At 44.4% G+C, this 12783-nt stretch overlaps 1 protein-coding gene across 1 annotated transcript in view; it reads left to right on the top strand.

The window, feature by feature from the left end:
- Window positions 1-12279, top strand: part of KCNK9 (potassium two pore domain channel subfamily K member 9) — an 86368-nt gene extending 74089 nt beyond the window's left edge. The window contains exon 2 of the mRNA XM_061995858.1: window positions 11438-12279. Within this exon, the coding sequence (XP_061851842.1) occupies window positions 11438-12279 (842 nt within the window). The remainder of the gene's footprint in view (window positions 1-11437) is intronic.
- The last annotated feature ends 504 nt before the right edge of the window (window positions 12280-12783 follow it).

Raw genomic sequence — 12783 nt, 5'->3', positions numbered from 1 at the left:
ATCAAATTGATTCACTGCTTGGTCTATATATGATGTAATAGGGGAAATTATGATGGGCTCCAATTGCTTTGGCTGTTAGATCACTGAAGACAGGTTTCAGTTAATAAAGCTGGTGGAAAATTAGAGTGTCTTCAGGGCAAATAGCCTTGGCCAAAACTACAGGGAGCCAGAGTCAGAAGATGTGTTTGGGAGTGCTTTTTTTTTTTCAGAGAAGGGTACAATAAATTCTGCGACTGATATAAAGGAGTCTATGATTGCAAAGATGTAGAAGCAGGAATACTTGAGTCCATCTGGGTGGTTTCTTATCTTGATCATGAGGGGACAGAGAATGAGAAGCAAAGAAGAGGGTAGAAGAAATGGCAGTTCCTTCATATCAACTGTTCACCTGCCAAGACAGTGACTACCCTGGAAGAAATGCTTTTGTATCTCTGTAACTTTATCTAGGTCGGAGCTTGTACCACTTTATCTGTACTACTAAATGTCACATCTCCTAATTGTTTTCTACTAGAGGGGACTGAAGATTAGTACAGTGGGAGTCACTAACCCTTCCTTTGGCTGCTTTAGAAGCCCTGGTTTCCCAAACAGCAGAGTCTGCTCAAAATAACTGCACATGTGACTATTGGTGTTTTCTAAAAGTTTGAAAAATGCCCTTTTCCCCCCCTTCCTCTGCATGGGAACAATCTGCAGAAGGTACAACATGAATTGAAAACCAGATAGGTGAGTAAACTCATGGCAAGTTATCTGTGCTCTTCCAAGCCTTAGCTGCACAGAGAGGAGCGTCACAGATGAAAAATGCAATTGCTGTGGTGACAACACAGCTGAACCTCTTCACTAAATGTCACTCTGTCTGTCGATGGATGTTCTGCTGCTCTGACAGCATTTGATCTCACGCTGACTTGCAGAGCTCTGTGGATTGCAGTGGGGTAATGACATCACAGGTTCAGAGGACGTTATTCCAACATCAGGAATGACGTGTGCCTGATGTTTCGAGCCACTCTGCTGCTTACCAGCCTTTGGTAATGTTTGTTTAGCAGGATATTTTGTTGAGATCCAGCTTCTCAAGCCCTTGGCAGTGTCAGACTTCAAGCTGTCTCAGGCATTCAGCAGGTCTGAGAGCAGAATCCTGTTAACCCTGTGAAGGCACAGACAATGTGGTTTTGCTTTGAAAGGAACTAACCCTTCAAAGAAAAAGAAATTAGAAGTTTCTCATGCTCCTTTTCTGCCATCACAGCATAGTAAAGGAAGAAGAAACCCATTTATTTTTGGCCTTTTGTTAAGATGTGAGCCCTTATGCTTCTTCCTGATATATTTTAACCTGCTTCCCCAGAGTGCTGTTTGGAATCATCCTGCCAGCCCTGCAGGTGGTGAGTCCTTTATCTTCCTCCCTCATGGAGAGGTCTCAGATCACTGCCAATAAACTGGGAGCAACCAAAATCAGATACAGAAAACTGTTAAAATTGCCCAAGAAGGCCATTTATAGACAGGATTGAGGAAAAAGAATGCTTATTGCAATCACAGAATTGCAGTGGAAAGAGCCTTCTGGATGTAAAGAAATGGCAGCATGAGGAAAGTTTGCTATATAATGAGAACAAAATGCTATAATGATGAGTAATCAGACCTACATACACAAGGAGGATATATGATAACCCTGCTACCATGGTCCTGCCTCTTTAAGCATGGTGCACGACTCTAGCAAAGATGTTGGAAGTTTCTTAAGAGCAAGAGGGATCTCAATCAAGTGCAATAAAAGTAATCCCTTAAGGAGCTGCTTCTGAAGAAAGATTTAAATCTGAATCTAGGTATATATTGTAAAACACCTATTGTCTTCCTTGCTGCAGGACTCTGCCTCAAATGGCTTTGTTTATAGCTAATATTGACCAAGGGGTGAAGCTGTGACTATCTCCAAGCAGTGCAAAGGAGGGAGTGATGGTGGAGAGAAATGGAGTGTGTTGGATTGGGGGTTATAAAATAATACTGTGATAAAAGGAAGCAAAGACAAATACAGGCTGTGTGTCAAAAAAACCTTCCTAATAGCTGGATCTGCTAGACAGGGGAATAATTTCCTAAGGGAGAGAGCAGAACCCTGTTATTTCAATCATTTAAACAGAACTGGACACAGCCCTGGAGAAGATATTGTAGGGAACAATCATATGCCAGCCCCTGGGAATGGATAACACGACCTGATAAGTCTTTTCCTAGTGGTAGCCACGATTCTCTTCAGAATGAGAACTTGTTCTGGGCATGATTTGTCTTGGGACTAGATAAGATGTAAGCCTCACGTCCATCTTCTGACTGTTTCAGAGAAGAAAATGGAGAGGAAGAAGAGGAAGAAAGGCTTGCAGGGATGGTCAGAAATAGCATGGAAAAATGTTGTCTCAGAAGTGTTACAGGGCTTTGTGCAGTCAGGTGTCTCAGTGCCAAAGAGATACAATACACACTCTGGTCCAGATGCAAAAGTTTTATGTTGAGCTTGTGGTGTGCAGACTCCAGAAAATCTTATTGTTTGGTGCTTACCACAAAGCTCCTAAATGTATGAACCCAAAGAGCCTCAGTCAACCTGCTTGTCCTTGGGCTTTGGAAGTTTTTCTTGCTGTTACAAGAACCCAGCTTGGTGGCTGATCTATCTTGCCACGTCTCTGTGATACACACACAATCTCCTCGCTGCTGCTTTGTACCACTGTTGATTTCTTCAGAAAGGTGGACAGGCTCAGCTGCAGTCCAGGGAACTGTCAGCTACCGCCCAGCTGGAAATACAACAGAGCTATTGGTTTTGGGGAGGAGATGGGAAATGGTATAGCAGAAGCAAGGCCCAAATCACTGATGTTTTTAATGCTAGTCTCCTCACAGAGATGGAGAGGAACCTCTTCCCTCTTCCTAGCATGTCTTGAGAAGCACCAGAAGTTGTAGACAAAATCAACTGCAACTGTTGGCATCCTTTGTTTCCTGGGTGGTGGTACACAAAGTGGCAATTACCTGGGATGCTCTGACATCTCATTCAAAAGAATTGCCAGTGGTCACAGGCATCTCTTATCTGAGCAGTAAAAGTAGAGGCTGAGTTTAACAGGAGGAGGTTTGAGATGATCAGGTCTTCTGTGTCTCATAGGGATGAGCAAAGGGGTTGTCAATGGTTTCACACAGCCATTTGAACATTTTCACACTCTCTCATTTACTCACCTTTTTAGTAAACCCCTTTGTAGTGCAAATTTTCTACTGAAAAAAAGGAAAAGACTCATAGAATCATAGAACCACAGAATGGTTGGAAAGGACCTTTAGAGACCATCTAGTCCAACCCCCCTGCAGAAGCAGGTTCACCTAGATCAGGTCACACAGGAACATGTCCAGGTGGATCTTAAAGGCCTCCAAGGAAGGAGACTCACATACAAAGGGAAAAATAAAAGAGCAACAAACCTATACAAATGTAGAACTCTCCAATATTTTGGTGGTTTGGGGTTTTTTTAAGCAATATTTTTCAAGTTTTGTCTTTTGCTAGAAATGAGCAGTTTCTTGAGCAGCAGCAGCAGTCAAGCCTGGTTTCCTGTTAACTCAAAAATATCCTCCAGTCTTCTTGGATCCTGATCTATATCCCCATGCTTGCATGCATTCCAACACAGGCTTGTCTTGTAAGGTGATGGAGATATCTTATTCTTGCAGTTCTCTCCCATGCACCTACGTCACACCCCACTGTGCAGGACCCCCAGCTGTTTCTTTCCTATAACTGGCCAGGGAAGGAGCTGGTCACATTGCAGCTCAGTCTGTACTATGTCAGTGTTGGTTTTTTGGCCCTTTTATGTGTATTCACAGATTGGCCAGATGGCAGGCCCAGCAGAACAGATTACTGTGTGGTTCACATTACAGTTTCTTCTAAGTGGTGGAAACTGGTGAGCAGCTTCAAAGCTATTGAAGAGGAAAGACAGATGGGCAGAGAAATTGATATAGGTGGCTCATTCTTACCAAGAAATGAGAATAAAAGCAGAGCTATTTAGAGAAAAGATTTTTTTTTATGGCTTGGTTTAAACTTTTAAACATATTCCTGATGCAGTAACCCAGTGGGTATCTGAAAGGTCCAAATGCTGTGACCAAATCTGTGCTTCTCCATTAGGCAGAAGCAGAATGTTTTGGAACAGAGTAGCTGTGTCTTGTTAGCTTATGAGTTCAGGAGGAAGAGAAGATCTTTTCCAGGACAAGCAGAGAAGCCCACAGGTCTCTCCAACTGTGAGGAGCGTGGAAACTCACAGGACACACACCTTTAGTTGACCTGCTTCTGCAGGGGAGTTGAGCTAGATGATCTCTAAAGGTCCCTTCCAACCCAACCATTCTATGATTCTGTGACTGAATGAATGGCACTTCCAACTACTCTGCCCCAATGAACTGAATAGATTTGTCCCTTGACTGCCCCAGGTAGGCATCCCACAGGACAATATTCTCCATGCTGATATTTATTGCAACTTGATGTGGCTGGAATTGAAACTAGGGGAAAAATACTATCAGTAATGTTCCACTGTAGGAAGTTCAGGTTTCATAAGGCAGGAGGCAATGTGGGATGGCTGCAAACCAGACCCATGGAGGAAGAGAGGAAACGTGTTGGAGGAATGAGTGGCATGGAAGCTGGTGGTGTGCTGGCTCTGCAGTAATTTTCAGTCTTGTAAGTCGTTTTGGATGGGACCTTCAGCTCTGCTGCTGGTCTGTCATACAGCAAATGTGCTGACAGGCAGGAGACTCTGTGTGCCTGGTGACCTTACAGAAATCACTGTGCTGGGGGTAATTTCTGAGGCTGAGGCAGTTGTCTGTCCTGATTCAAGATGTGCTCAGGTCGGGACTGGGCTCTTGCCTGCTTTGCCTGTGCTTTCATGGATCACTGAGAGGAGCTGTTTCTTGTCCTCCTTGTTTCCTTGCAGGACACTGCCTGCACGTATGTGTGTGCCTGCTGAGCTGATCAGAGCTGCTGTTTTCCCTGAACACCTTAAAAGTTTGGTTCTAAGATCAAGAAATGATATCTGTGGGAAGAATAAAGTGAGGGAAGCCTACTGCATCCTTGCTGCTCAGAGCAGGAGATCTTCTGCAGGTCTTGATACAATGCAAAGCAATGAGTGTGATTTCCAAGGTGGCATGGCCTTAGCTCTGCAGTTGGGCAGTGGAAGCAGTCATAACAGAGCAGGGATGAGAGGCTGTGCTGACCTTGTAGCGAGATGTGGGATTTGAGGTTGTACCTGGGTGTTGGCTTGTCCTTCCTCCTCTCACATAGAGGAGATGTGCCATGCTTTGACCTGACATTAGAGACTGACTTTCGAGTGTGGAACGGGAGGATGTCTTTGAGGACAGTAGGGGAAGCTGTACAAAGTAAGAGTGATGATTCAGTTAATGTGCTGTAGTGAGTTCAGCTAACCAGGGAATGAAAGAAAAAGAGAGCCCTGGAGATGTTTAAGGAGAAAGGCAGCAGGTTTCATGGAGAGCCTGGACGTCTGGGAGAGAGAAGAGAAAGCAGTCAGCAGTACTTGTGTGCCAGGAGTCTGGTGTAGTTACATGGCAACGTTCATCCAGGTACAGCAGCATCCATGATGTGCTCTTGATTTCCTTACAGGAGAATGTCTTTGTCCTGGTAAATGACTTATTAACAGTTAGTTAGATGAAGTATCTCCCTGATCCTTACTGAAACCTCTTCCTCCTCTGAGGGTTATGGAGCAATGGAACAGGCTGCCCAGAGGGGTTGTGGAGTCTCCTTCCTTGGAGGTCTTCAAGACCTGCCTGGACACGTTCCTATCTAGGTGACCCTGCTTCTGCAGGGGGGTTGGACGAGATGATCTCTAAAGGTCTCTTCCAACCCTACCATTCTATGATTCTATGATCTGCACTGCAAAGGCCACATTATTTCGTCTCCCTGCTGTAAGCACGCGCAGCAAATCCAGCGGAGAGGCAGCCTGTTCTTTGTGGCAGTTTCTCTGACGTAGGTGAACCTCTGAAATGAAGTGTGTGACATCAGGAAAATGTTTTAATCTGAATTATGCTTGCTCATCTGAGTAACAGGTGCTGTTATCCTCTTTTCATTATCTCACGGCCAGGGCTGCTGCCAGCATGAATAAGAAAGGTTTGAGTCACGGACATGGAGTAGTTCATTTCTTACCAGAGGCTGCTGTCACAGGTGACCGGGACCAAATGTCCATCACAGGGATAAATGATGTGTAGATGAATGAGAGGAGAATTCTGCTCCTGAGAGAAATAAAGCATCCCTCATGAATAACACAGTCTTGCTTGGAGATTCAAGACATCTAAAACCTGTTGCACTTTGAACGTGACTATGAATGAAGCTTAGCTGCTGTGCAGCTACACACTGGCCTGAATGCAGCCTATAAATAGCTTACCACTGCCACATTTGATTCCTGATATTTAACATTGACAACATATTAGGGGTGGTACCAACACACATCTAGAGATAAACCTCTCCCAACCTCTGGCAGAGCATGATGTAGAACACCATTTGCTTTGCATCACGCAGGGTCTGTTTATGCTGCTAAACAAAGCAGGAGCTGTGTTTTGTTGAGACACAGAGGCTAGCAGAGATGGCACAGAGAGTGCCAGCAATAGCTAAACACATATCCTGACCCAGAGTGGGGCTTAGCTGCAGTGGTCCCTGGCTGGTGTTAACCTCCATGGGTGGACCAGGCATGGACTTTGCCTGGAACCGTGCTGGGAGCTGTGCTAATGATGCAAGAGTGTGGACAGTCATGGGCTGGTGGTGGAATCCATCTCCTGTCCCAGTTTAGTTTGCTAGATTAGATACCACTTTGCATCATTGGAGGTGGTTACTGTGTGCATGCAACACACTGAAAGTATTCAGGCTTTTTTTTCCCCACAAAGTTTAATTTTTGTTATGCATTTAATTATTATTTTGGGCAATCTGCATTGTTTCAATAGCATGAAATTCTTTATTGAGAACCGTTTTGCCCCAGAAGCAAAGTGTTATTCTAGAGAATTTGTTCTGGAGAACAAGACAGACTTTATGGGGCTGCCTATACCCTGCAGCTGAGTGTGGTGCAAAGATCACTGATGAAGATCTAAGCAAGCTGGTCTGTCCTCACACAGTGCCAGAGATACTTGCTTACAGCCTCCTACCCCTCCATTGATGTTGGTGTCTGCAGAGATGTTTTCACATTCTCACTCCCTGTTGCTGCTGCAGTTCAGCGACTGCACAGCAACTTCTTCTTCTCCAATATGTTAATCACAGAAGTGTTACCTCCATCACTAATTAGCCAGGCCTTGGTCAGTTTTGGGTCATCAGCCCTATCAGCTATAGGGGAAGCTTCTAGCACCTCATTGTTTAAAGAAACCACCCCTGTAGCCTCCCCATTACCAAAACCTCTACTCTGTGAGGAGATGGCTTTTGTGGTGCATTGATGGTCTGCAGTCCAGGATTGGAGTAACACCCTGAGACATGATATTTCTTCATGCCAAACTATTCTTCTTGGTGCCAACCCAGATGAGCTCTGTCTTGAAAGTCTAAGCAGCTGGGAGGTGTTATAAAAGAGAGAGAGAGATTACTGACGACGTCACTTCCAGTCAAGGTGAGAGCTATTTCAGACTGTCCTTGACCATTCAAATTATATCTCATTAAGTATCAGACAAACCTGCCTGCTGTGGTCATACTGTGGTGTCAAGGGACTGCAGCAAACTGGTTAATACACTCTGGTAGTGTAGGTAGTAGTTACCCAGGTGTGGTCCAATGTAAAGCTCCATCTATACCTTTCTCCCTGTTATGTCAGCCCCATGGCTTGTTAGGGGGTACATTTGCTATACCTAATTTTAAGGTCTTCTATTTGACCTTCACCAGAGAAGAGAGAAATACCACATCATGCTTAACCTTTCTATTTCTCTTTAAGCCTTGTGTTTCTCATGGTTCACATGGAGTCATCTTTTTATACTCTGGTGAAGGGCAGTGGCATTGCTGAGTTTTGGTGGCTGAAATTTGCTGCCCAGTCAGTTTTTGTTTCTGCTTTTACTTGACACAAGTAAAACCCAGCTACATGGAGACTGGGGAGGCCTGCTTCCTGGTGTTAATGATCCTCTACACCCCTCTTCCACTGGCAATTACTGACCCTCTCATTTTTTCCCAGGGGCAGCCTCTGATGTTAATAAGACAGTGGCTTGTTGTAAATTTCATGTTCACTGAATTTCAGAGACTATGTGCTGCTGGAGTTTGCTCTGTGTATTGCTGGATAGATTCTGTAATGCTAAAGTAATGGAGAGTTAAGTCTTTCTTTGGTGTGTTTTGAAGCCCTTCAATTCACAGTGCTGAAGGCAATGACTAAGATGCCTATTCCTTAAAGCCACGTTGTACTGGAGAAATTATAGGACTCTGATCCATGAATCAGTTTGTAAAGTCTTCATGAATAAAGTCTTTTCTTTACCCCAGCTCCATGGTGAAAACACAATAAAAACCATTTATCTGATATTGTGGAAAGTGAGTATGACCTGGGGCAGATGAGAAATCAGAAGTTCTGGATATTCTTTCTACCTCTGTGAACTGGAGAGAAAATACAGCCTGCTGCTGTCTGTGCTTTCCTGTCAGTAAAACAGGGATGTAGGTATATTCCTATTTTATGAGGGGGTCACGAGTCCCAAGTTAATTACAAAGTCTGTGACAAATCTTAGAAATTCAATTGTGAGATAGTGTGTAAGCATATCATATTAATGTTCTATAATCTCTCTTAACTGTCTCTCTGGGTATCTTTAGTGAGAGGGATATAGTGATATCAAAAGGAATCTTTTTTCACCCGAACCGTTTTTTTCAGAACCTGAAGTGAAAGCTGTTTCCACCAACTGCCATCTCAGCAACCATCTGGAAAATCACATTTTCTGAAGCTTTCCTTCTCTTTATCAGCTGTGACTAAACCTATAAAATGGGAAGATATCCCTGGTTTAATTAACACCCCTGTAGTTCAAAAGCTGATCTTAGTAATGAGAGGCAATTACAGCCTTTATTGAGGGACAGTCAGGTGGAACAAACCCAGCATCAATATATTGAAGACACTTTCCTTTCCAGATAATTTGGAAACTGCTTTTTATGATGAACAGACTACCTGCCCCAATACATGTGAATCTCTTTTATTGTCACCTGAAAAAAAAGTCCTATTTTGATTGATGTGACTCAAACTGGTTTTTGCATCCCGTACATCTGCCAACAACTAGCAGCTGAACTAAAGAAATACCCGTGGCTTTTTGGAGGCCATTCTTGATGATTTTCTCATTCTATTTTCCTGTCTACTGTTGCTTTTCCTTTTGAAAGTTACCTGGTGTTCATATTTGTGTTCTAGCAAGAGTGCAGACTCTGATGTGCCCACATCCTCTATGCAGAGTTCCGGTCTTTGACCGCAGAAATTATATGGTAGAGCTAGAGAAGGTCCAGGCAAAGACATTGAAACAATCAAGGGAATTTGTTTTCTGCTATACAAGCTCAGTTCAGAGAGGAGACAACTGAGGGCATAAGTAAAACTGAGTTTAGCTCAAATCATGCAGGTGATGAATAAGGCAGATGTAGAGCTTTCGTACTAGAGCTGATGGGCTTTAGCTGAAACAAAGAGATCTGCTTGAAATTATGAAGTACTTTCTTACAAGCAGATAGTGAACTTCTGGCATCTGTTGCCACAGGAGATGGAGGTGGTGGGCAGTGTCAACAGGTTGAAAAACAGATGGATTGAGGAATCTCCTTCTCTAAAGACATTCCAAAGCCACCTGGACCTGTGTGAGCTACTCTAGGTGGTCCTGATCTGGCAGAGGGGTTGGACTGGATGACCTTTCAAGGTTCCTTCCGACCCTTAAGATTCTGTGATTCTGTGACAAATTCAGAGCAGCAGGCCCATAACCTGAGTCTAAAGGTGATGGGCAGGGCTGAGGTGGTACAATGACCAAATGCTGTCTGGCTTCCAGCTTCTGACATGTGAGCATGTGAGTTTGTTTCATCTGCCAGCCCTCTGTGGATATCCTGATATCTCAAGGGTCTCAAATGATGCTAAATGCCTCTTTCTGGAAAGCAGATTTAAACCCTCAGTGTCTAAAATGCAGGCACCTACACTGGAGCTAGTCACTGAAGGTGGAGGTTAAGACACCTACATTTGTCTGTTTGCGTGTAATTGTCATTCTGTGCAGTAGGTGCCTAAATTCTTCTTCAGTCAGCAGTCTAAAGGAGGCTTAAGGAATATAAGCCAGTGGGGCAGTCAGTTCTGGCATTTCATCTCACCATCAGGTAGACCTGAGATGGTCAGTTAAATAACTCATGACTGGCTGTTCGCTGTTGACTGTAATGGGAGTTTAGACACCTAGCACACATGTAGATACCACGATTTAGGTGTATTCATCTCAAAATGAGTTGTGTCTCAAGACTTGTATTACAAAAAAACAGATGTCTCCTGAGATAAACTCATTGACCTGTTTTGGACACCTGGGTGTAAATGAGGTAAACTGCATTTGAGAAGTGCATATTTCTGTTAATTGACTTTAAGGGGGGCCTAACTAGTCGTATCCATGTGGCACACCATGGCTGGATGAGTCCCAGCCATCCCATCTTGGAGACTAGCACTGTCCTGTAGAATCTTAACTGTAAGAAATACATGTTTTTAAAGCAGTGGGATGTGAAAAAGTGGAATTATAGTTTCAAAACATCCCCCTCCCCTTATGGTTTGATTTAGTATAAAAGTTTAGCCATGGTTTTTCTGTCTGTAAACGTTTGTGAAACATGCTACATTCTCTGTCCTGGGTTAGTTTGATATCCTGACTGAAATGCCTTTGCCAGAGTAGCTGTAAAAGCTGTAAAACCATAAAACTAGCTGGTAAGTTGTTTTTTGTTCAATAATTAAAAATAGAGCAGGCACTAAACCCCTAAACTCCTGTGATATTCCAGCAGTGAATGGCTTTCATAGGGTGCCTAGGAGAAATGTTTGTTCAGTATGGAAGAGTTTAGAAAGGAGTTTCTTTGGTCCCTTTGTCTGTGGATGTTGTTAACTCTGTGCTGCCAGCAGACACAGAATTGGGATGCCATCAGTGTACTCTGCTTTTGGGTAAAGGTAACATCAGATCCTCTCAAAAATACTGTAGACAAGTCAACCTGTTTCCAGAGTTTCCAGTATGGCATCTGGTCCATGATGGATGTGAAATTTCTTTAGTGGATGAATGCAGTATAGTCTTGTTCAGGAGTCAAGGTAGGATGGATTGCCCATTCTTACACCTTTCCCACTCCTGTGCACAAAACCTTGTTTTTCTGTGTCTCACTTGCTTCAGATACAGGACATGGGTGAGGAGATGGGGAGGTTGTGCAGCTGCAGCGTTCCTGTAGCTTTGGATCTGTCTGCAGCATCAAAGTCTCTGCGATTCACGTGGCTTGTGCATGGATGGGGAACTGTGGCAATCACCTGCCTTGCTGACTGTCCTGTCTTTTCATTCCCCCTGCCAGGTTACGGCCATGCTGCCCCAGGAACGGACGCTGGGAAGGCCTTTTGCATGTTCTACGCAGTCCTGGGGATCCCACTGACACTCGTCATGTTCCAGAGCTTGGGCGAGCGCATGAACACCTTCGTCAAGTACCTCTTGAAACGCATCAAAAAGTGCTGTGGGATGAGGAGCACCGAGGTCTCCATGGAAAACATGGTCACCGTGGGTTTCTTCTCCTGCATGGGCACACTCTGTATTGGAGCAGCAGCCTTTTCCCAGTACGAGGAATGGAGCTTTTTCCATGCTTACTATTACTGCTTTATAACATTGACTACGATAGGGTTTGGAGACTATGTGGCCCTGCAGACCAAAGGGGCCCTTCAAAAGAAGCCTCTCTACGTGGCTTTTAGCTTTATGTACATTCTAGTGGGGTTGACAGTCATTGGGGCATTTCTAAATCTGGTTGTTCTCAGGTTCTTAACCATGAACAGCGAGGACGAGAGGCGGGATGCTGAGGAACGGGCGTCCCTGGCAGGGAACCGCAACAGCATGATTATCCACATCCAAGAGGACTCCCAGCACGGTCGGCCACGCTACAAGGCCGAAGTAACAGACCTTCAGTCAGTTTGTTCCTGCATGTGTTACAGGTCCCATGAGTACACCAGCCGGGTGGTGTCCCACCAAAATTCGTTCAGCTCGAAGCTGAACCCCCAGTACTTTCACTCCATCTCTTACAAGATAGAGGAGATCTCGCCAAGCACATTAAAAAACAGCCTTTTCCCATCTCCTGTCAGCTCCATCTCACCTGGGTTGCACAGCTTTACAGATAACCACAGACTGATGAAGAGGCGAAAGTCCATTTAAAGGGATTTGTCTTCTTTTGCTTTCCTTGTTTCCCCCAGTTCTTCTCCGTTGTTTTGGGGTTTTTGTTCCTTGAGTGAGACGGAGCGAGGCCAAAGGGAGTTGAGAAAGCCAGTCCTCCTCTGAGACTCAGCTCTTGAGCATGAAGCATGGATTATTACCGTTCCAGCAAAGTATGCCTTACATTACCCCCTTGGTGGATGTCAGAGGATTCAAGGTGACGTGAAGTGGGTACCAAATCCAAAGTTGCACACACAGCTGGGAGCCTTCATGTGCCACTGGCACTCCTGACCTAATAAACTCTTTTCCTCACGAGCAGGTTGCAGCGTGCGTGTGTGCTTGTGTGCGTGTGGGGATGTGTGTGCGTGTGCAATTCCACAACTAGTGCCATGTGACAAAATTCAAAGCATCAGGTATTGGTTTTCTTTTCTTTCTTTTCTTTTCTTTTGTTTTTTTTGCCCCTTGAAGCAGTTGTGTTCCAGCCTGCTTTTAACTTTTAGATTGCTT

The sequence above is a fragment of the Colius striatus genome, chromosome 4, assembly GCF_028858725.1.
Source record: "Colius striatus isolate bColStr4 chromosome 4, bColStr4.1.hap1, whole genome shotgun sequence".
NCBI lineage: Eukaryota > Metazoa > Chordata > Aves > Coliiformes > Coliidae > Colius > Colius striatus.
The sequence above is the reverse complement of the archived record's forward strand: the minus strand, read 5'-3'. Positions and strand labels throughout refer to the sequence as shown.